This window comes from Rhinoderma darwinii, chromosome 1 (genome assembly GCF_050947455.1).
Source record: "Rhinoderma darwinii isolate aRhiDar2 chromosome 1, aRhiDar2.hap1, whole genome shotgun sequence".
Lineage (NCBI taxonomy): Eukaryota > Metazoa > Chordata > Amphibia > Anura > Rhinodermatidae > Rhinoderma > Rhinoderma darwinii.
Window position 1 is genome coordinate 602,977,275 of NC_134687.1, and position 21,883 is coordinate 602,999,157.

General features: G+C 42.8%; 1 protein-coding gene across 1 annotated transcript in view; it reads left to right on the forward strand.

Annotated features, from left to right (window-relative positions):
• EPG5 (ectopic P-granules 5 autophagy tethering factor) overlaps positions 1–21,883 on the forward strand; it is a 114,308-nt gene that overhangs the window by 85,400 nt on the left and 7,025 nt on the right. Inside the window, exons 29-40 of the mRNA XM_075840725.1 lie at positions 230–386; positions 3,610–3,804; positions 4,411–4,624; positions 6,386–6,546; positions 6,856–7,063; positions 12,376–12,448; positions 14,355–14,458; positions 15,423–15,598; positions 16,033–16,218; positions 16,688–16,897; positions 18,175–18,319; positions 19,057–19,299. Of these exons, the coding sequence (XP_075696840.1) occupies positions 230–386; positions 3,610–3,804; positions 4,411–4,624; positions 6,386–6,546; positions 6,856–7,063; positions 12,376–12,448; positions 14,355–14,458; positions 15,423–15,598; positions 16,033–16,218; positions 16,688–16,897; positions 18,175–18,319; positions 19,057–19,299 (2,072 nt within the window). The remainder of the gene's footprint in view (positions 1–229; positions 387–3,609; positions 3,805–4,410; positions 4,625–6,385; positions 6,547–6,855; positions 7,064–12,375; positions 12,449–14,354; positions 14,459–15,422; positions 15,599–16,032; positions 16,219–16,687; positions 16,898–18,174; positions 18,320–19,056; positions 19,300–21,883) is intronic.

Consider the following 21,883-nt stretch of genomic DNA (forward strand, 5'->3'; position numbering starts at 1 on the left):
TTTCCCAATGAAATCAATGGGCAGATCTTTGGAGGTGTTTAGCCTCCATATTTTTTGCCAATTTTCGGGGCGTTTACGGCTTGAAAAACGGCTGAAAATAGGCCGTGTGGACATACCCTAAATGATTACATTCACTGAGAGCAAGCAGAGAATAAAAAATGGTGAGGAATTGTATATTGTGAGGCTGGAGAATGTATACAAACCACTTCCGTTTTTTTATCCCATAAAGGGCTCTTGTAAATGCATATAAAGTGCAGTCTCCACTTGAGATACAGAAGATTGGAATTGGAACCTTCTTTGCTGTGGTTGAATTTGTGTGTGATGAAACTCAGCGCCATCCCCCATCTCGCCAGTTCTTCACCTCCTGCATTGAAATATTAGGACAGGTAAGTTTTCTGTTATTTGTAAGAAAATTAGCTCTTGTTCAGAAAGAATAAAATTGTCTTCCTAGTGCAACCTATTGGTGACTAGAAACCTTGAAGCATGACTAGGGATATCAGCTCATGTCTCTGGTTTGACTGATATTTCTAGTCATGTTTCAAGGCTCTTTAATGGGTCAGACATTGATTTACAGGGTAGTCACGTATAGAGGGACAGTTTTCTTCCATCTAGGATAGAGCTAATTTGAATACTTTTCCCAGGGAGCATTGCTTGTAAGACTCCCTACATCAGCTGGATCTCCGCAAGGAGAATCATTGTCTTCCAAGAACTGTTATTTTTCATAGAGACTCCACCTAGAATTTCTTTACTCACAGCTGCTTCTGTCAGGCCTTTGTATACGCTTATCCTCAGTCAGTGGCTGTGCGTCTATAATGACAAAACGTCCTATAATTACCAGTTAGAGTCATGTTGGGGAAATGTCTGAATGTTGGCACAGTCATAGACATAAGATAGCTAACAGCCAAAGGGTCATCCAGGCAACGGATCTCTTCCCAGAGTCCCCGTGCCATTATTATGCATAATAGTTGTAAGGAGTGTGATGTAGACAGCAGTGTTCAAAAATTAGCAGTCCAACATCATTATCATGATAAATCAATGTTTTTGGTAGAAGTGATATTTCTATATAGCAAATCATTTACTTGTAAGTGTAGTAGAGAAGTAGAAAAAAAACCCGAGCCAACAATTAGCGCATGAATGGAACTCATTCTGAGGAATTGAATCATTCATTGTAATGGGCTTGTTCAAAATAATAGCAGTGAGGGGTTAAATTGGTGAAGTCCTTCATTCTGTGGAGTAATGGGTGGCAATTTTGACCCTTATTTAAGGCAGGAGGGTGGCAAATGTTGTACATGTTGGTTGTAGTGCATTTCTTTCTGAAATATTGGGGAAAATGGGTCGTTCCAGACATTGTTCTGATGAAAAACGGACTTTGATTCAAAAGTGTATTGGAGAGGGAAAAAAATATATGAGAAGTGCAGAAAATTATAGGCTGCTCAGCTAAAATGATCTCAAATGAATGCCTTGAAGTGGCAACCAAAACCTGAAGACGCGGAAAAAAGCGGGGAACTACTGTTCAAATGTATCCAAGAATAGCCAAAATGGCAAAGACTCAGCCAATGATCACCTCTGGAAAGATCAAAGAAGATGTGAAGTTACCAGTGAGTACTGCTACAGTCAGAAGACGATTAAGTGAAGCCAAGTTACCAGCAAGAACTCCCTGCAAAGTCCCGTTGTTGAAAAAAAGACATGTCCTGAAAAGGTTAAAATTTGCCAGGGAACACATTGGCCCAAACAGAAATGGCGCAACATTTTGTGGACCGATGAAGGCAAAATTGTTCTTTTTGGGTCTAGTGGCCGCAGACAATATGTCAGACGACCCCCGAGCACTGAATTCAAGCCACAGTACACTGAAGACAGTAAAGCAAGGTGCTGCAAAAATCATGATCTGGGGATGTTTCTCATACCTTGGCGTTGGGCCTATTTATCCCACACAAGGGATCACGGATCAGGTTGAATATATCAAAATACTTGAGATCATGTTGTCCTATGCCGAAGAAGAAATGCCCTTGAAATGGGTGATACAACACGACAATGACCCAAAACACACCAGTAAGAGAACAACATCTTGGTTGCAGACAAACAGTATTGAGGTAATGGAGTGGCCAGTCCAATCCCCTGACCCCAATCCCTTAGAGAACTTGTGGGGTGACATAAAAAATGTGGTTTATGAGGCAAAACCCAAAAATGCAGAAGAACTGTGGAATGTCGTCCTATCTTCCTGGACTGGAATATCTGTTCGGAGGAGGCAGAAGTTGGTCGTGCAACACAGATGTCAAGCAGTTCTTGGAAACAATGGTTATGCCACGAAATATTAGTTCAGTAAAGTGAAATCTGAAACATTTTATCAGTTTATACATTACATAATTATAGTTCGGTCCAAAATTGCGCAAAATTGGAAGTCTCACAAAATTCTGAACTTGTCGGAAATCATACAGGGAATAAACAATTGTTGGTTTGAATCCATGATTGCTTCCTCTTTGAATAGGAAAAAAGTGTTTGATAATAACTGGGATGTGTAGATTTCAAATCGTTATTGTACAGTACTACAATGATAATGAAATGTTTATATTTGTTTTATTATATATTTTATTTTTTACTCAATTATCACTTGCTTTTGAGTGATTGTAACTCATTATTTGAATTTCACTGATTTTGTAAAATCATTACTTTACTTACAAAATTCAGTAGAAACAAATGTGATGAAAAAAAACCTTTGTATGCCGTGTTTTACGCTGATCACGGGAGAGACCAAGGTATGGGGGAGCATTGGGGCTTTTACCTTGTATGTCCATTGATGGACCCCAAGGCTGTCTGATCATATTGCCTGTTATGGCACACGTAGGTGCCCTAACAACTGCAGGCTAATGTAGTGGCATAAAGATAAATGCCAGTACATTAAAGTAAAAAATCTAAATAAAAAATCCCCCTTTGGATAAAAAAAAGTAAAATAAATATCCGTAAAAGAAAATAAACATAATTTTTTTTTATTTTTTTCTACAATAGATACAATTTATTAAATATAAGTCACAAGACCGAAAATAATATAATAGACCTATTTGGTATCCCCACAACCATAATAACCTGTACAATAAATTTATAACATCACTTATGATGATCTGCCTAACGTGTAATGTCGGAATTGCTTTATTTCTGTATTGCTCTCAAAATGAAAAGGGCACTTACATAAAGTACAACTCATCCCGCAAAAAACAAGACCTTGTACAGCTATTAATAATAACGAGGAAGGAATAATAAATAATAAAGTTATGAACGCCAGAATGCAAAGAGGTCAAATTAAAAAGAATCTTAATTTTTAGCCTGGAAATGGATGAATGAACGACTCCTGACATCCATGGTTTGAATCTAAGTAACTATTATGCCATACGAATAAATTATATGTAAAAACCGTGGTAAAATAAAAAAAAATAAAAAATGGCCTGGTCCTCAAGGGGTTAAAACATGTCTGATCAAGCGAAATGGGTCTATTCACAGGTCGTGCTCATTGCCTTTTATAATCCGCCCCATAAATGTTTTCTGTTCTGTCTCTTTATATGGTGTCCATCTATAAATTGACAATGCAAACTGAAGGGGGTCTTTGTTCTTTTATAGGTGTTTATAAGTGGAACCCAGTCCGAATGTCGGCCGGTACTGCAAACTATTTTGCGGAATCGGAGGTTGTGCAACCTGCTGTCACCGTATTTCACCCCGGCCGCCTCTCCCGGAGAGTTTGTGCGTTTGTATGAAAAAGTGGTGGAAGCCATTTCTGAAGACAACAGCGATGTGATCTTTATGCTGCTAACGAAGGTAGGCGGTGTGTCACTTTTTAAGGAGAACCAGATCTTAATAGTTGTATTACCTAAGGGTGTTGTTCATTTCTTAACAAATTACTAATGTTCATAAAGTTTAGGAAAAGTACAGATGTAGCAGAGGTGAATTACGCAGATGTAGCAGAGCTGAGTTACCCGTCCTGTATCATTGTGTAGTCTTCGGTTTTACATGGGCCTCCGTTATTGGGATGCACAAACAATGCTATCCTAAAGCATTTGTACCTCACCAGCCCAGATGCCCACTAATGCAAATATGAACTAATATAGTCTCCCCATTATTAGCCACTGCTTGTGAAAAAATATTTTAGGTGTAGATTGGGCTGTTTGGGGGATTTTTTTGAATCTTTTAGAACCCCTTTGAATTGAAATCTTGCTGACACCGCAAACTGTGGTACCCCGACCCCTGAAATGAATCGGGAATCAGTAGGGCTATATATCGAGTAGGCAAGTCCATTCTTTCCAGAGGATGGTTGCTATAACCCACTACTTATGTTCCCACACAGATAAAAAGCATAAATCTTTTTTTGGGGGATATTAAATACTCACATTACAGAATCTCGAATACTGTATTATTTTTCCACAGTTTGATCTCAATCACTGGTTAAACTCTGCAAAACCCTCCATGTCCGAGCGGAGCAAACTTCTGGAGTCTGTGCACCTGGCTCTGACCCTGTGTGGCCTGGCGCCAGAGGAGGATCTGCTGATGCCTTTCAATATTTTCTGCAAGCACTGGAACTCAATCCTTCGCTACCAGTTCCCAGACCATTACAGTGACTGTCTGAGACTACTTATGCAGAGTAAGCCTTTCTCTTTATGCCTCATCCGCCTACTCTTCTACACGGTGCTATAAATGACCACTGCATGTGCCTTCCATACATTGACAGGCCCTGCACTAGGCATACCACAGTGTATCAGATCTGCATGGAGAATTCCTTTAAAGGGTTATCTCGCCACAAAAATCCACCCTAATTAGCTTTAGCACATGAAAAAAATAAATTACTATTGTCAAATATATATAGTACATATTTTTTAAAATAAATGTATCTTATGATATTGGCCATAGCATTGTCAATGGGAGACTCGGTTTTCTCCAGTTGTGATGTCCGCCTGTATGTCAGTAAGATCCCATTCACATTAAGTTTTTCCCCTACGTTTAGCGTGCACACCAGGAAAGCTCCCGCCGTGCATGCTAAACTTGTCCTTAAGGCTATATTAGCATGATGGAGGCCGAAGGAGTGTCATTTTGGACTTCATCAGGCTGGTATACGTTGGTATACCAAAAAAACAAAACAACTTATGTAATAGCGTACAAGACTACGAAAGGATGCCCTGGAGTTGGAAAAAATACAAAGAAGAGCAACGAAGCTAATAAGGGGCATGGAGAATCTAAGTTATGAGGAAAGATTAAAAGAACTAAGCCTATTTAGCCTTGAAAAAAGACGACTAAGGGGGGACATGATTAACTTATATAAATATATGAATGGCACATACAAAAAATATGGTGAAATCCTGTTCCATGTAAAACCCCCTCAAAAAACAAGGGGGCACTCCCTCCGTCTGGAGAAAAAAAGGTTCAACCTGCAGAGGCAACAAGCCTTCTTTACCGTGAGAACTGTGAATCTATGGAATAGCCTACCGCAGGAGCCGTCACAGCAGGGACACTAGATGGCTTTACAAAAGGCTTAGATAATTTCCTAGAACAAAAAAATATTAACTGCTATGTGTAGAAATTTTTTACTTCCCCTTTCCCATCCCTTGGTTGAACTTGATGGACATGTGTCTTTTTTCAACCGTACAAACTATGTAACTACGCTATTTCATGCAAAGAATCCTGAAATAAAAGTACGGTATATTGTGCGGTATGCGTTTTTTTTTTACATAGGAGCCTATGGGTGACATATGGCACTGAGTGGCATACATCACAAGCATCTGCTAAACCAGCACTGTGGCCCTATTATTCTTAAGATTGGTGGGGGTCCCAGAAGTCGGACCCCACCGATCAGAAATTGATGCAATATTGTAGCAATATGCCATCACTTTCTGTGATGGGAATACCCCTTTAAGGGCATTTTCTCAGAAATTATACTGGTCTCCAACTGCAGGCACTAGCATCATTCCTTACCTAGCTGCTACTATGGGGGTTGGGGGAGCTCCTTTTTGGGGAAGGAGCTCAATAGCCTAAAGGAAGCAGTTTACATAGGATGATGCAGATATCCCGTTGTCACCCCATCCATGCATGTTCTGTTACTATGCAACGGCCTAGAAAAATCCTGTCAGATATTTAAGTATGTAGAAATCCAGGAGAAGCAGCACATGGTGCCAAATTAAGCTTAAAAACAGAAAATGCTCACATTAAACAATATAAATAGTGATAAAATTGTGGTGCTGAGAGCGGCGAAGGGGAGAAGGAGGGACACAACAAGTGAGTGAAGACTTCCTGCAGTTATGTCTGAGTGCACCTTACCTAGAAATCAATGGGAAATTAAATGTGGTGTTCTTCGAAATGTATAATGATATCCATCTAACCACCGTTCTTCTGGTTTTTTTCTGTCTTCCAGGTTCCTCAGAGCAGCTGCTAAGTCCAGAGTGCTGGAGGACATCTCTGAAGGCTGTGGGATGTTACACCCCAAGAGTAGCGCCAAACACCGTCAAACTGGATTCCAAAGATCCCCTCATCTTTCCAAATTGCAGTAATAAAATGATGCTGTCTGCAGAGCAGGTATTGGACAGTTGGTTGTTAGACAGTCTTACAGTGTCATGTACTTCAGCACCTCTGCCGTATGTCAGTGTGTAATCCTAGCGAAGCGTGCGCTGTATTCCCCATCATATGGAATTTGTCGCAGCTAATGAACAAGGACAGGTAGTGCAGCGGGGGGACCACACACCCCTTTTCTGTTGTAAGCAAAAGTTGAAGTACCTCTGAGCAGAGCTGTCAATCACACTGCAGCCGTCTCACCCACTTTCAACTCTTTGTATTACACAACGTAGCAGTGGCCAATACAAAATTGTCCTTTCTGTTTTTTTAAAGGTTTTGGAGACCATAAAGTGGCTTTCAGACTTTTTCAGCAAGTTGCGTCTATCTAAGTCAGACTTTCAGAGCTTTGGTTTGCTGTCAAAATGGAGTCCATATATCCCTGAGGTGAAGACCTTCCTGGAATATCTGGTGAAGAGTCACATCGATTATGAGGTTCTCATTATCAAACAAGAACTGATGGGAAGTCCCGCAGTTCAGGCAGGTAATAAACAAGCTGATGTGTAAGCTTTAAGTGTTTGAGAGTTAGGCAGTGTTTTATGGCACCCAACTATCATAAAATATACTTTTCTTGTCACGTTTATTGGGGGACAAGGCACCCGCACAGTGTTTTCCTTTAGGTTTTATGACTGTTTTCTCCTAAGGAGGTTTTCGTATGATTCACTGTTCTCGTTATTAGTTGTAACCGTTTATTTCTTGTTTATATCATTGGGGGACACAGCACCATGGTTATAGGCTCCTGCCACTAGGAGGCTGACACTAGGTAGGAAGAAGTCTTGGCTCTGCCCAGGCAGGCCATACCCCTGCCATAGACACTGGCAAATCCGTTTTAGTCTAGTTCCTGTAGGAGGTAGGCATAACCTGACTCTCAGGTCTGCTGCTATTTTTTAATTTAGCTGTTTTTTCTCCTTAGCTACAGGTGGGTTGTCGGCCTATTTACAGCTTAGTCAACCCCCTGCTGGTGCCGGGAAACCAGGCAGTTCTCTGCACTTAATTCTCCTCACCGTCAGTCACCTAATCTCATTTTCTGCATCTGTAGGCGGAGTGCCAGTAACCCCACTATATGTGTGAGGTTACTGAAAAGATGACTTTACGCACACCCAAAAAGGCCAGAGTTTAAAAAAATATTCTACAACAACACCTCCCCCGTCAGGCCTACTATTCTGGGGCAGTTTATCTTTCCCTGACAGATGAGACCCCCTTCTTTTATTGCTGGCCCAGGCTGTGCTCTGCCGGAGAGGCCTCTATAATCTAGTCTAGGCTTTTTCTGGAGGACAAGGCCCCTGCTCCAATAACTTACCCTCTCCATGCAGCAATCGTGTTGCGAGGCCTTTACAGAGTAGGGCATAACACCAGGTCTGTTTTCCATGACAAAGGGCCCGCTATCTTTGGCCAAACAGGCTTTCCCTGTTAGGCCCCAATACCTGATCCAGTAACCAGCGTCGCCGACAGCTGGGCTCTGCCGGCAAGGCCTCTGAATTTTAGTGCGCGGCCCTCTGGAGGACTAAGACGCAACTCCCTCCTACTGAAAGGAGCTTTAAGGGCAGTAAGCAGTACCGCTACTCCGGTTCTCCCTAGTCCTGGTCTTTTTTTTCCACTCGGTGATAGCGGCGCTGCCAGCCGGGTTCCGGCGGCAAGGCCCCACTAAGTTAGTCCTCGGCTTCCTTTAGGACTAGACCGCAACTCATTAGGCAGTTTTCCCTCCAACTTGTTTTCCTGGATTATCGGCCGCTGGTGATGGCATCTGAAGGGGCGTTCCTGAGTGCAGTCTTCTTAGCATTCCCTGATGCATTGCTGCTACAGCGCCATCCATCAGACCTTCTCCAGTCTGAGATTCTCAGTCTCCTCCTCAGTCTTCTATGCATGGACACGGCATCAGGAGTCAGGTAAATATTTTTTCTAGGGACCCCCTTTTTCCATATGAAGGTGGTTTTACTTTTGGGGGGCAAAATTATCTCTGACAGCGGTCTGCAGTAATCTTCCTCTCTATAATGTCCTTCTCCCAGAAGGACTCCAGCCGGCCCCTGTGGCGCTAGTGACTCATTATATCTGCGGTTGCTGTATTATATTATTTTCATGCGACTATCTTACCCCATTCTGCCCTCAGCGTCTGCAATCGGGACCCCACAGAATTCCCCCCCTTTCCAGGATGTGACACCTCCTGAATGGATGAAATCCTTTCTCTCTTAGGAGACATTCTTAGACTCTCCCAAACCATGGTTGAGCCAGGTTTCAGGGGTTCTTCACGAATCTCTTTCCAGTTCCCAAAAAGGACGGATCAGAACTTCCAATCCTGGATCTGAAAAAGTTGAACCGTTTTTATTCACGGAATCCCTGTGGTCAGTGGTCGTATAGCTGGTACTACAATAATTTCTCTCGTCCATCGACTTTCGTGATACATACCTTTTCACCCAATCGGTGCTTCCTTCGCAAAATATTCTCGACATTTCCATTTGTTCCCCTCCCTTCTGACTTCACCTGGGGCAACTCTCATGGTGCTTCCCCCGCACCAGAAGAGTCGCTGTCATCCTTTACCAGGACCACCTTGTAGGGGAGGCTGCCTCCAGACAGGGCAATCTTTACAGTCTCCACATCACTCTGGACATATTGAAAAAGTACGGGTGGATCATCTCCAAGGAGAATCCTTAGTGATGAGGTCAAGATCAAGACCTTTCAGGCAGAAGTGGTTCTTCTCAACCGAATCTTTCACTTTTCCATCTGTTCTTCATGCGTGTGCTGGGCGAAATGGGTCATACTCTAGGTAGTTGCATATGTGCAACTCATCTCCAGGCCCTCTCAGGGGTTGATCCTTCCGCGATGGGACAAGTCTCAGACCTCTCTAGACAAGTTCGTTTTCCTGCCTTATCGGTTTTGTCATGAATTGTGCTGGTGGGAGACCACGCTAGGCATCCTGCTGGGACGTTCCTTTCCCCTCCAGTGGTTTTTCATCTCAATGGATGCCAGTCTGCCTGGGTGGGGTGCAGTATTTGGCCTCCACACAGTCCCAGGGCACTTGGTCGATGGAGGAGTCATTCTTACAGATTAACCTTCTGGAATTGAGGGACATCTTCCTGGCCCTTTCCCATTGGACTCTTCTACAGGATCTCCAGGGCAGGATCTTGACCGACCATTTCATGGCGGTTGCCTGCTGGTACCACCAGGGCGGCACCAGAAGTCGTTCGACCCTGTGGGATTCCACTCGGATTCTTCTATGGGCACATTTTCATCTACCAACCTTGTCAACAGGACAACTTGGCTGCAGATTCTTCTATGGGTGGATTGTCATCTACCAATGCTGTCAGCAGTCCACATACCAGGAGTGGAAAACTTGGCTACAGGTTCTTCTATGGGTGGATTGTCATCTACCAATGCTGTCAGCAGTCCACATACCAGGAGTGGACAACTTGGCTGCAGATTCTTCTATGGGTGGATTGTCCTCTACAAATGGCATCAGCAGTCCACATACCAGGAGTGGACAACTTAGCTGCAGATTCTTCTATGGGTGGATTGTCATCTACCAATGCTGTCAGCAGTCCACATACCAGGAGTGGAAAACTTGGCTACAGACTATCTAAGTTAGGAAAGACTGGAACCAGGAGAGAGGTCTCTTCAACCAGACATGGATCTCTTTGCGTCGCATCTCAACTGCAAGATTCCAGCCTACGAGGCCAGGTCCGCCCCGGTGCGATGAGAGCAGCCTGCATCTATTAGCTTAGATGGAGTAGTTTTGACACTGCGATTCTCTCTTTGCTGTTCCTGAAGGGCCACGCAAGAGTTTGGCATTATCTAAGACCAGGGCAATAGTGGTGTATAGTGTAGGTATATCCAGCACTCAGGATAAAAGTTATAAGGTTTATTAGGTCATATTTAAAACAAAAAGGTTAACAAAAGATCCCGGGACCACGCTTACGCGTTTCAGACCAGTGAGGTCCTTAATCAAGATTTAAATATGACCTAATAAACCTTATAACTTTTATCCTGAGTGCTGGATATACCTACACTATACACCACTATTGCTTTGATTACCTGCTGTCGAAACAGGACCAGTTTGGGAATATCTACGAGCACCTGCAGTATTTGGATTCATTTATACTAACTTGCATCATTCAAACGCATTGGAAACACAGTGGAAACGCAGTGGAAGCGCAGTGGATATGTGGTGAGCGAACTTTTTGTAACACTTACCCTATTTTATTATCTAAGACCACCATTGAGTGTTGGGTCCGGTCTATGGTTTCGGAAGACTAAGGCCTCATGCACACGACCGTATTTTTTCCCACCCGTAAATACTGGCGTAAATACGGGTCCGGTGTCACACGTATTCGACCCGTTTTGCACCAGTATTTACGAGCCCGTGCCCGTAAATATGGGTCCGGTGTCACCCGTATTCCACCCGTATTTACGGGCACGTTTTTGGCGGCAAAATAGCACTGTACTAATCGGCAGCCCCTTCTCTCTATCAGTGCAGGATAGAGAGAAGGGACAGCCCTTTCTGTAATAAAAGTTAAAGAAATTCATACTTACCCGGCCGTTGTCTTGGTGACGCGTCCCTCTCTTCACATCCAGCCCGACATCCCTGGATGACGCGGCAGTCCATGTGACCGCTGCAGCCTGTGATTGACCTGTGATTGGCTGCAGCGGTCACATGGCCTGAAACATCATCCAGGACGTCGGGCCGGATGTCGAGAGGGACGTGTTACCAAGGCAACGGGCGGGAGACCGGACTGGAGGAAGCAGGAAGTTCTCGGTAAGTATGAACGTCTTTTATTTTTATTTTTTACAGGTTTATTCTGATCGGTAGTCACTGTCCAGGGTGCTGAAAGAGTTACTGCCGATCAGTTAACTCTTTCAGCTCCCTGGACAGTGACTATTTACTGACGTCGCTTAGCAACGCTGCCGTAATGACGGGTGCACACATGTAGCCACCCGTCATTACGAGAGCTCCATAGACTTCTATGGACTGTCCGTGCCGTTATTACGGCCTGAAATAGGACATGTTCTATCTTTTTCAACGGCACGGGCACCTTCCCGTGAGAAAACGGGAAGGCACCCGTCGCCAATAGAAGTCTATGAGCCCGTTATTACGGCTCGTAATTACGACCCGTAATAACGGCAGTTTTTACGGTCGTGTGCATGAGGCCTAACAGTCCAAGGGTAAAAGTTCCTCCCCTCTAGGTCACTGCACATTCTACCAGGGCTGTTGGTACCTCCTGGGCGGTCGGGCATCAAGCTTAGTTGCTCAGGTCTGCAAGGCTGCTACCTGGGCTTCGGTGCATAACTTCACCATATATTTCCAGATTTATTCCTTGGCCTACTGAGATGCCAGTCTGGGTTGAAAGGTGCTGCAGACAACTGTGCTTTAGGCGGGTTGTATGACTGTACTTGTTCTAGGCCCGGGACCTGTTGTTTTGGCTGTTTAGTTGTTCTTTTCTCCCGAGACTGTGGATATGTTGTTGTTTTTTTGTCTTTTCCTACTGCTTCATGTACAAACGGATTCAGCCAGTTGCTGTGGGAGGAGTATAGCCTGCCTTAGCGGAGCCAAGACTTTTTCCTACCTAGTGTCACCCTCCCATAGTAGTCTGTCCCCAATGAATACAACGTCACGAGAAAGGTATTTTATGGTAACAAAAATCAAGTTTTCTCCTCTATTGCATTATTTTGTGTTCTGAATACACGGTCATCCAGATTATTATGTTTAGGTCCTGCTCCCTCTATTTTATGATAACGTTTCTGTGGTTTTATTGCAAATTACTTTTGCCTTTAACTAACACTTGTCCTCTTCACCTCTTCATTTAGCACTGAAATCTCTACATTCAGTTGTCACAGAGCTCTTTAAGCCATGGATAATGGTCATAGATAAAGATAACAGGTATGACAAAATTGAGGTTTTTTTCTTTCTTCTTGAAATGGTACTCATTCAACTCCATTCACTGCACTGCTCTCTTCCACGTCCCATCTACAGACAGTGGTGGTATTGCGTTGTAGTGACATCCATGCTGACATCATGTCTCGTGACTGAGGCAGCCTATAATGGCCTGCTACTATGATGTTGCATCCACCACAGTGGTAAATGATTGGTGCCATTAGTCATATGACATGACATCACCAGGTCTCCATTAAAGACCAGTGACGGAATACCATTAATGGGTATTATGGTTTTAGCATATAAAGCTTATTCATTGTATGAAGAGTTATACAATTTTCGTATAAACTTTCTGCATCAATTCCTTGTGGTTTTCAAAATCTCTGCTTACTGCCATTCAATAGGAACCTCCATTGTTTACTTACAGGAAATCATAATCTTTCCTGGTCAGGGGATGGACACACAGGTGCACTGCTCGTTACACAATACACAGCCCTGACTACTGTACTGTAACGAGTCATACACCTGTGTAATCATCACATGACCATTACAGATTTTTGTCTTCTGGAAGTAAACAATGAAGGTGTCCATTCAATGACTACAAACAGAGATCTTGAAATCCTGTGAGGAATAAATACAGAAAGTATATTAGAAAATGAGCTACGTTATACATTATACAATGAGTAAAATTTCTATATTGAAACTGTAACACCACTAAAGGGCCATGGAAAGAGAATTAAAGTCTCTCTCCAATTTTGATCCCTTCCCGATCTGACATTGGACGTGTAGAGACGCTACTAAACGCTGGGTGGCACAGGTGCCTTGGCAACTGTACAACGCTTAACTGGTTCCCGGCCGCTGGCTGTATTTTACGGCCAGCGGTCAGGGTCCTTAAAACCCGAGCCATAGACTTTTTACGGCTCGGGTTTTAACTTGCTGCCCGCGCGATCGGGCAACTGAATGTCGGGTCTCCGGCTGTCAGTGACTGCCGGGGACCCTGAGGAGAGGATAGAAGCAGCTTTCGCTGCTTCTGTCTTCTCCGATGTGTTTTTACACAGCGTTCAATGAACGCTGTGTATAGGAATAGAGACAGCAGCAGCGGCGCTGTCTCTATTCCTCCCGGTGATCATGTGACAGGTCACATGATCGCCGGGTGCCGTTAGTGACAGACTGCTGCTGGGTCTTACTAGACCCAGCACAGCCCTATTAGTGACAATCGTCACTATGAGAGGGCTGATTTCCCCTGTAACTGGGGCTGCTGTGCAGCTCCAGGTACAGGGGAAAAGATGGTGTAAAAGAAAGAAAAAAAATATATAAAGTTCCCCAAAGGTCTTTTTTGACCTTTGGGGGACAGACCATAGTAATAAAAAAATAATAAAGTAAAGTGCAAAAAAAATGTAATAATAAATACACATAAAATACCCACTCCCCAAAAAAAACGTTCCCCCCGCCAATCATTGTTGTAACGCTAGCGCTGACCCAATTACCCTAATATAGACATGTAATATATAAAAATTTACGGTAGACAATGGCGATCACAAATAAAAGGTCTATTTTAGATTAAAACTATGTTATTACCCAAAAAAAATAGCTGAAACGTAAAAAAGCTTATTTTTTTACTATTATTTTCAAACTTTATGAATAAAAATTCTAAAATAGCAAAAAAGGTGTGTATAAAAACGATAAAAAATGAAACCTGCATTGTCTACGGAAAAAACGTCGCAAAAATCACGTCGTTAGCCCAACAAATAAAAACGTTATAGCCATTCAACTAACGCGTGGTAAAAATGGCTAAAAGGTGTCTGGGCCTGAAGGCGCAAAATAGCCCGGTCCTGAACTGGTTAAAGAGTATGGGAGAACTTGTGGTACTGTTTGTTCTATACATTCACCATCCTCTCTGCCTTTTTCTCAGTAATCAGCGCTGCTACCCCTGGCTGGAAAGTGACACACGCACCGCAGTCATTTTGGTCCAGCTGTTTTACGACTGTATCTTGACGTTGCATCAGAAATTTCAGGGTGAGTGCAGGATTTATACCATATCCACAGTTATGCAATGATTACAATGATGTATTACGAGCTATTTTCTTATTTCTGTTACTTAAAGGGAAAGGCAATCTTCAGAACCATTTTCTTTTATTGATCCAATATAAAATTAAGCAACTTTGCAGATAGTCTTAACTAAAATTCTCCTATTGTTTTGTGGATACAGCTCCTGTGCAGACCTATGTGTTTCCATGGTAACTTACTACAAACACGATCTATATAGTCTTATCCAGCAGCCATGCTCCCATTCTATCTTTTGTATCCACCATAAACATTGAAATACATCATAAAGGTATAAGAACTTTAACTTTGCAGTAGGGCACAAAAATGCTAAACTCATGAGGCAAAAGGAGTGGAACCCGCCAAATGTTCTCCAGTCCCTTCCATAAACATGGAGTTGTTCTTTTATCAAACTACATGGGCATTTCCAAGAAGGGAGATAATGTGGGCACCATACAAAAAGGCATGCCACGTAACGGTTGCCAAGGTAAGACTGGTCTGGATCTACAACGTTACACAATACGCTGTGGGTATAATAGATATTATAGTAGCAAGCAGATCAGGGGTAAGATCTTTTCCTAAAGAATCAATGTCCGCGTGGAACATAATCGCCACTCCAAGAGCACAGACACTTTCTGCAGCGTGTCAAGATAAGAAGAGGAAGGAAAAGGAAACCAAGGAGACCAGCATCGGGGTGACACTAAAACGTCAACCAACAGAAGTTCACATTTATGGAAAGGAACATTGGCCTAAATTCAGAATGAAATAACCCGGCTCATCATAGACTGCAGTATCCAGATGTTCCTGTGTGATCGTGCAGAATTTCAGCAAGGTCTCCCAAAAGTACCTTACTGAAGGAGTTCAGTTCTGGTGGCTGCACATCACTTTTACAGACCTTTTACAAATCCATTAAAGGAGTCTTTTCATCTTCTTGCAGATCACCTTCTGCCCGGCCAGCGAGGGGCACTGTGGTTACATCTAATGCACTATTGCGAGTCCTGCACGGCACCCATGCACCCAGAGTATATTCTGTATACTTATCACACAGAGTATAGTAAGCTGCCCTGGAAGGACATGTATCCCGATCAGACACTAATGGAAGAGTTTTTCAAGGTAAGAACACAATTATAAAACTGATAATAAAAATCTGATAATCCGGCTCTTGTTTCTATCACAGAACTGCATGATAATCTTAAATGTCAATGAATTATGAGACTATACAAAAAAGTGATAACAGCATATTCAGTTTTAGCATTTCATTTTGGACTTTCTTCCTTGCCAGTACATTTTATATACTTTTCTATGAATGTTTAATAATCCAGAATACTTGATAATCCATCACCCATTAGGTCACATTAAAGGGATTGTCCAAACTGGGTCTGTGCACGTTTTCCCTGCAGCTTTATAGAGCTTACAGACAGGGGTTGCCCAATTGGAACAAACCCTTTAATACTGAATTAAAGGACTTGTATTATCGCTTCCAGCCGAGGATATAGAGTACATGTTGGGTCCTGCATTACCTGCACTAATTGTTTTTTGTCTACTAGGTGGAGCGAGGGAGCCCAAAGAGCTGTTTCCTGTTTTTAGGGGGTGTATTATGTGACGTAAACTGGATGAACGTCTTGGCTGACGCCTGGGGTCCCATTCCTAGGCCTGAAACCCATCGTATGCTGGTCTGCCTTTTGTATATGCTTGTATTTCTTACCAAAGAAGAGAAGCTCATAGATGAACCGGTACAGTGCATTAGTACAAAGTTGTTGTTTTTTTCAATAGATATTTATCAATGCAGTTGTATTTGTAAGTAGCGGCATAGCTATGGGCAGTGCAGAGTTGGCAGTCAACCAGGCGCTGTGATATGAGAGGACAGCAGTAGTATAAATGGTGGAAGTAGATAGAAAAAAATTAGTGTTCCGGCACTGTGTTCTAGTCTCTTATTGCAGAGCTATGGGGGAGGGCTCCTGCTACAGCCAGTTGCCTTACACCTAGAAATAGGTCTGATCTGAGGTTTGTGAGAAGGGGGGGGGGATCCTAGAACAAAAATAGAGTAATTCTATATGAGAGAGCGAGAGAGATGGACAAAAGTTAGATTATTGGCATCAAAGGAAAAGAGGATATTAAGGGAGGAATGGCTGTGTTCTTTGTGTATTTTCTGAATTGAGTTTTCTTTTAAGAACTGATTGCTCATTACCCATATTTCTACAGGGGGCTCCTCTGATTAACCTCTTAGGGCAGGCTGGCACATTGTCCTGGCACTTGGTGGATGCTGTATCTTACCAAAATGTCATAGGGTATTTTAGCAGCCACTACCCTCCTTCTGTAATCCTGAGCACCCACCTGGCAGACGATCTTCTTCTGAAGCTTCTTCGTGTCTCTGCAGGACTTTCTTCTTTCCCAGACTGCAGCATTTATTCCGTAAGTACAAGAGGTGATTGTGGAGATGGAGTCTAGATGATGCTGTTTTTTTTGGGAATTGATTAGGATTCCATCACACACTGCAGAGGTTAAATCTTTTAAGTTAAAGTGGGCGCATCAAGCTATTATGAATATTGCTTTAGTATATTATATATAATGCTGATTTCTATGCAAGGTTTGTTTTTCTTTAAATCTAGGTTAAAATGAACTTTTATGTTTACAGCACAAGTTTTTTTTAGCATTGCCAGCGACAGATACTTTCCATAGACATCAATACATTAGGTGTAGCACTAAGCTAGCTGAGATCTAGTCGAATCTTTAAAATACAATAACTTAGGAGTTAAACACCCCTTAAACTCATCCAGTTCACAACATGATAAGCTTATGATTATTTTGGTCTCCAGTCTGTGTCTATCCCTAATGCACAGGGATAAAGCATATGGTGATGTCATGGTACAGGGAAAATGCACACAGTAATGTCACAGTACAGGATAATAAACACAGTGGTGTCACAGTACAGGAATACTAATTACAGTGCTGTCACAGTACACGGAAAATCCACACAGGGATGTCACAGTACAGGGATTATGCAGACAGTGATGTCACACTACAGTGAAGGGATGTCACAGTACAGGGATTATGCAGACATTGATGTCACAATACAGGGAAAATCCAATGGATTATGCAGACAGTGATGTCACAGTACAGGCATAATAAAAAGTGATGTCACAGTACAGGGATACTAAACACAGTGCTGTCACAACACAGGAATACTAAACACAGTGATGTCACAGTACAGGAATACTAAACATAGCGATATCACAGTACAGGAATACTAAACATAGCGATATCACAGTACAGGGATAATTTAAAGTGATGTCACAGTAGAGAGATAATAAAAAGGGACATCACAGTACAGAGATAATAAACACAGTGATGTCCCAGTACAGAGATCATAATTACAGTGACGTCACAGTGCAGGGATAATAAATACATGCAAGTATAGAATTAATGCTGCATACCTACTTACGGCAGTGGTCAAAGATTAAAATTTATTAACAAAAATTAGGAAAAACCCTTTATATTCACTACAGACTAGTCAGGTCTGTATTAATGGTAGTGAAAAATGCAACATGAAAAAGTACCTACATCTGGTCCTTTAAGAAAAACGGGTGCCTCGTGAAAGCCACGTGTATTTTCTGCTTTTTTTTATTCCACATATTTCAGTTTTACCTCTACCTTCGCTAAGGCGCACCTTTAATTTTTATGTATTCTAGGACGTAACCCCTAAATGCCGCATCTACATTCAGCAGATCGTCCAGTTTATGGGTTCTTTAGAACAGAATGGTACAATCAGCATTTCTGCTTTAGAACAAGAGATGTCCAAACTGCTGGATGATATAGTCATTTTCAGCCCTCCAGGTGAGAGACCTCTTCCCTATGGATGGTAATAAGCTATTTAATATAAAAGTTATACCCCTGCTATGAACTGTAATATACAAGAAACAAGAATACATTTACACCTAACAATTAAACATACTTTAAGTTCACTGTGCATCCTTGTCCACTAGTATATAGTACAGATACAGCCCAATAAGTACACAGGCGGTTATTCCAAATTGAATACATCTTATTTTCAGGTTATCAGGCTTCATCAGTGCAATATACTGAAAATATGGCTCTATAGAAGTAGAGCTTTGGGAAGTCCCAAGTCCAAACATGTCTACTTACAAAGTTGACACACTTTGCAAATATATTGTATGACTTATCTTTTACTGATCCTGAGTTACCGCCAGTATTATACTCCAGAGCTGCATTCTCAATTCTGCAGGCCAACAGGATTATCAACAGTTTAGCTGAACTTCTATAATGTAGTGGGGGAGAAGATTAGTTTTCCGTACATAGCCCGGTGTGAAGTAGGGAATGTTGGAGATTTCAGCTCTGAAGCCTGCAGAATTTTTAATGGAGCTCTGGATTATAATACAGGCTGTAACTTTGGATCAGTACAAAGGCACAGCAGCAGCATCGACAAATGTGATCTCATAGCAGACCCCCAGGGCCAGACTACTCTAGTATACATTACCTTCTATAAAGTTACATCTGGGATGTCCACGTTTTACTTCTGCTCTGTGACTCATGTTAACCTTGCTGTTTTTCAGATCTGGAGGTCCAAAAGCGACACATGGCTTTAAGCAGTTTGTTCATGGAGCTCTTGATGGTCATGAATAACGCAAGTGTGACCACTGCTGAGTCTCTGCGCGGAGCCCTGCTCAAGTGGATTGATAGCAAAGTGCAAGGCATGTTGGTCATGCCTCTCTTGACAGCAGCCTGCCAGAGCTTGGCATCCATCAAACATATGGCAGAGGCGACCGAAGCATGTATACTGGCATTCTTCAAAGATGGTAAGCTCCTCCAGTCCGAGCATAGACTATATGGCCATAGTTGTTGATGCAGCCACATTTGTTTTCTTTTCTTTTTTTATGGGAACGACTTGTAGCTGCTGTCAACTGTGGAGTCTCAAAAGGTGATGTATGACAAGGGTTGCATCTGTCTAGGTCATTCCATAGAAACCAATCTATATTGTCTGCATGCAACATACAATCTTATATGAGGTGACTGTGTAAATATGACACGGTTTTCTTTCAGGGACTGTCATGATTGTGAGAAGCAAAGCTCTGTACCCCTATGACTCTTCTGAAACATGGGACTTTCAGGAAGGGAGCGATCACATATGCCTATTAGCATATTTTGCATTAGCATCTATCACCTCTTTGGGGTTGTCATTTAGTAGGTGCAATTGATCTAACTATGAGATGCCCTAATACAAAGGGACCTGTTCATGAGACAAGTTTCCTTTAATCTTACTGGTACTTTGCTCTGTAGCATTAATCAGAAGGTAAGACATTGTATATTGTATTAAAGGGGTTCTCCGGGACATTAATATTGATGGCCTTACCTTATGCTTAAGCAAGCCCTGCATCTTCTTCATTGTTTACATAGACACAGCGGCTTGAAAGAATTGGACTAGCTGTAGTAGCAGACACAGCCACTCGTACAACGAGCCTCTGTGTTTATGTAAAGAATGAAGGGGGACGAGGCGTTCATGGAAGTGCTGTGGTCCCTTCACTGTGCTAATTGGGTACGAGTTAGGGAGCATTTTATTATATTTCTGTTGGTTGGGAAGAAAACCTGCCAGCTCTCCTGACATGTTTGTTTTAGTAAGTATTTGCAAATAACAATGCTTGGAGAATCTTTTCTTGAAACTCTGCTCTGCCTTGTTTCTCGGTTATTCCTCCTGGTAATGTAAGGACCGGGTGGTACAAGTCCCCTTTACAGCACTGATAAAATCGTGTCAGACTATGTAGGAACACACTCTGTTTAACAGGGGGAATGGTAACGCCCAATTGTAAATGTATTAAAATATTTCAGGAGGAATAACAAAGGACACTGAGTTCTAAGAAAATATTCTCCAAAACTGGTATACAGGAGAGCTGACAGGTACTCTTTACTGGACCACACAGGAGAGGTGACCGGTCCTCTATACTACACAACACAGGAGAGCTGACAGATCATCTATACTACACCACACAGGAGAGCTGACAGCTCCTCTATACTACACCACAGAGGAGAACTGACAGATCCTCTATACTACACCACACAGGAGAGCTGACAGATCCTCTATACTACACCACACAGGAGAGCTGACAGATCCTCTATACTACACCACACAGGAGAGCTGACAGATCCTCTATACTACACCACACAGGAGAGCCGACAGATCCTCTATACTACACCACACAGGAGAGCTGACAGATCCTCTATACTACACCACACAGGAGAGCTGACAGATCCTCTATACTACACCACACAGGAGAGCTGACAGGGCCTCTATACTATACCACACAGGAGAGCTGACAGCTCCTCTATACTACACCACACTGGAGAGCTGACAGATCCTCTATACTACACCACACAGGAGAGCTGACAGATCCTCTATACTACACCACACAGGAGAGCTGACAGGGCCTCTATACTATACAGGAGAGCTGACAGATCCTCTATAGTACACCACACAGGAGAGCTGACAGGGCCTCTATACTACACTACACAGGAGAGCTGACAGATCCTCTATACTACACCGCACAAGAGAACTGACAGATCATCTAAACTACACCACAGAGGAGAGCTGACAGATCATCTATACTACACCACACAGGAGAGCTGACAGATCCTCTATACTACACCACACAGGAGAACTGACAGATCATCTATACTACACCACACAGGAGAGCTGACAGATCCTCTTTACTACACCACACAGGAGAGCTGACCGCTCCTCTATACTACACCACACAGGAGATCTGACAGATCCTCTATACTACACCACACACAAGAGCTGACAGATCCTCTATACTACACCACACAGGAGAGCTGGCAGCTCCTCTATACTACACCACACAGGAGAGCTGACAGCTCCTCTATACTACACCACACAGGAGAGCTGACAGATCCTCTATACTACACCACACAGGAGAGCTGACAGATCCTCTATACTACACCACACAGGTGAGCTGACAGATCCTCTATACTACATTACACAGGAGAGCTGACAGATCCTCTATACTACACCACACAGGAGAGCTGACAGATCCTCTCTATTACACCACACAGGAGAGCTGACAGATCCTTTATACTACACCATACAGGATAACTGACAGATCCTTTATACTACACCATACAGGATAGCTGACAGCTCCTCTATACTACACCATACAGGAGAGCTGACAGGACCTCTATACTACACCACACAGGAGAGCTGACAGGTCCTCTATACTACACTACACAGGACAGCTGACAGATCCTCTATACTACACCACACAGGAGAGATGACAGGACCTCTATACTACACCACACAGGAGATCTGACAGATCCTCTATACTACACCACACAGGAGAGCTGACAGATCCTCTATACTACACAACACAG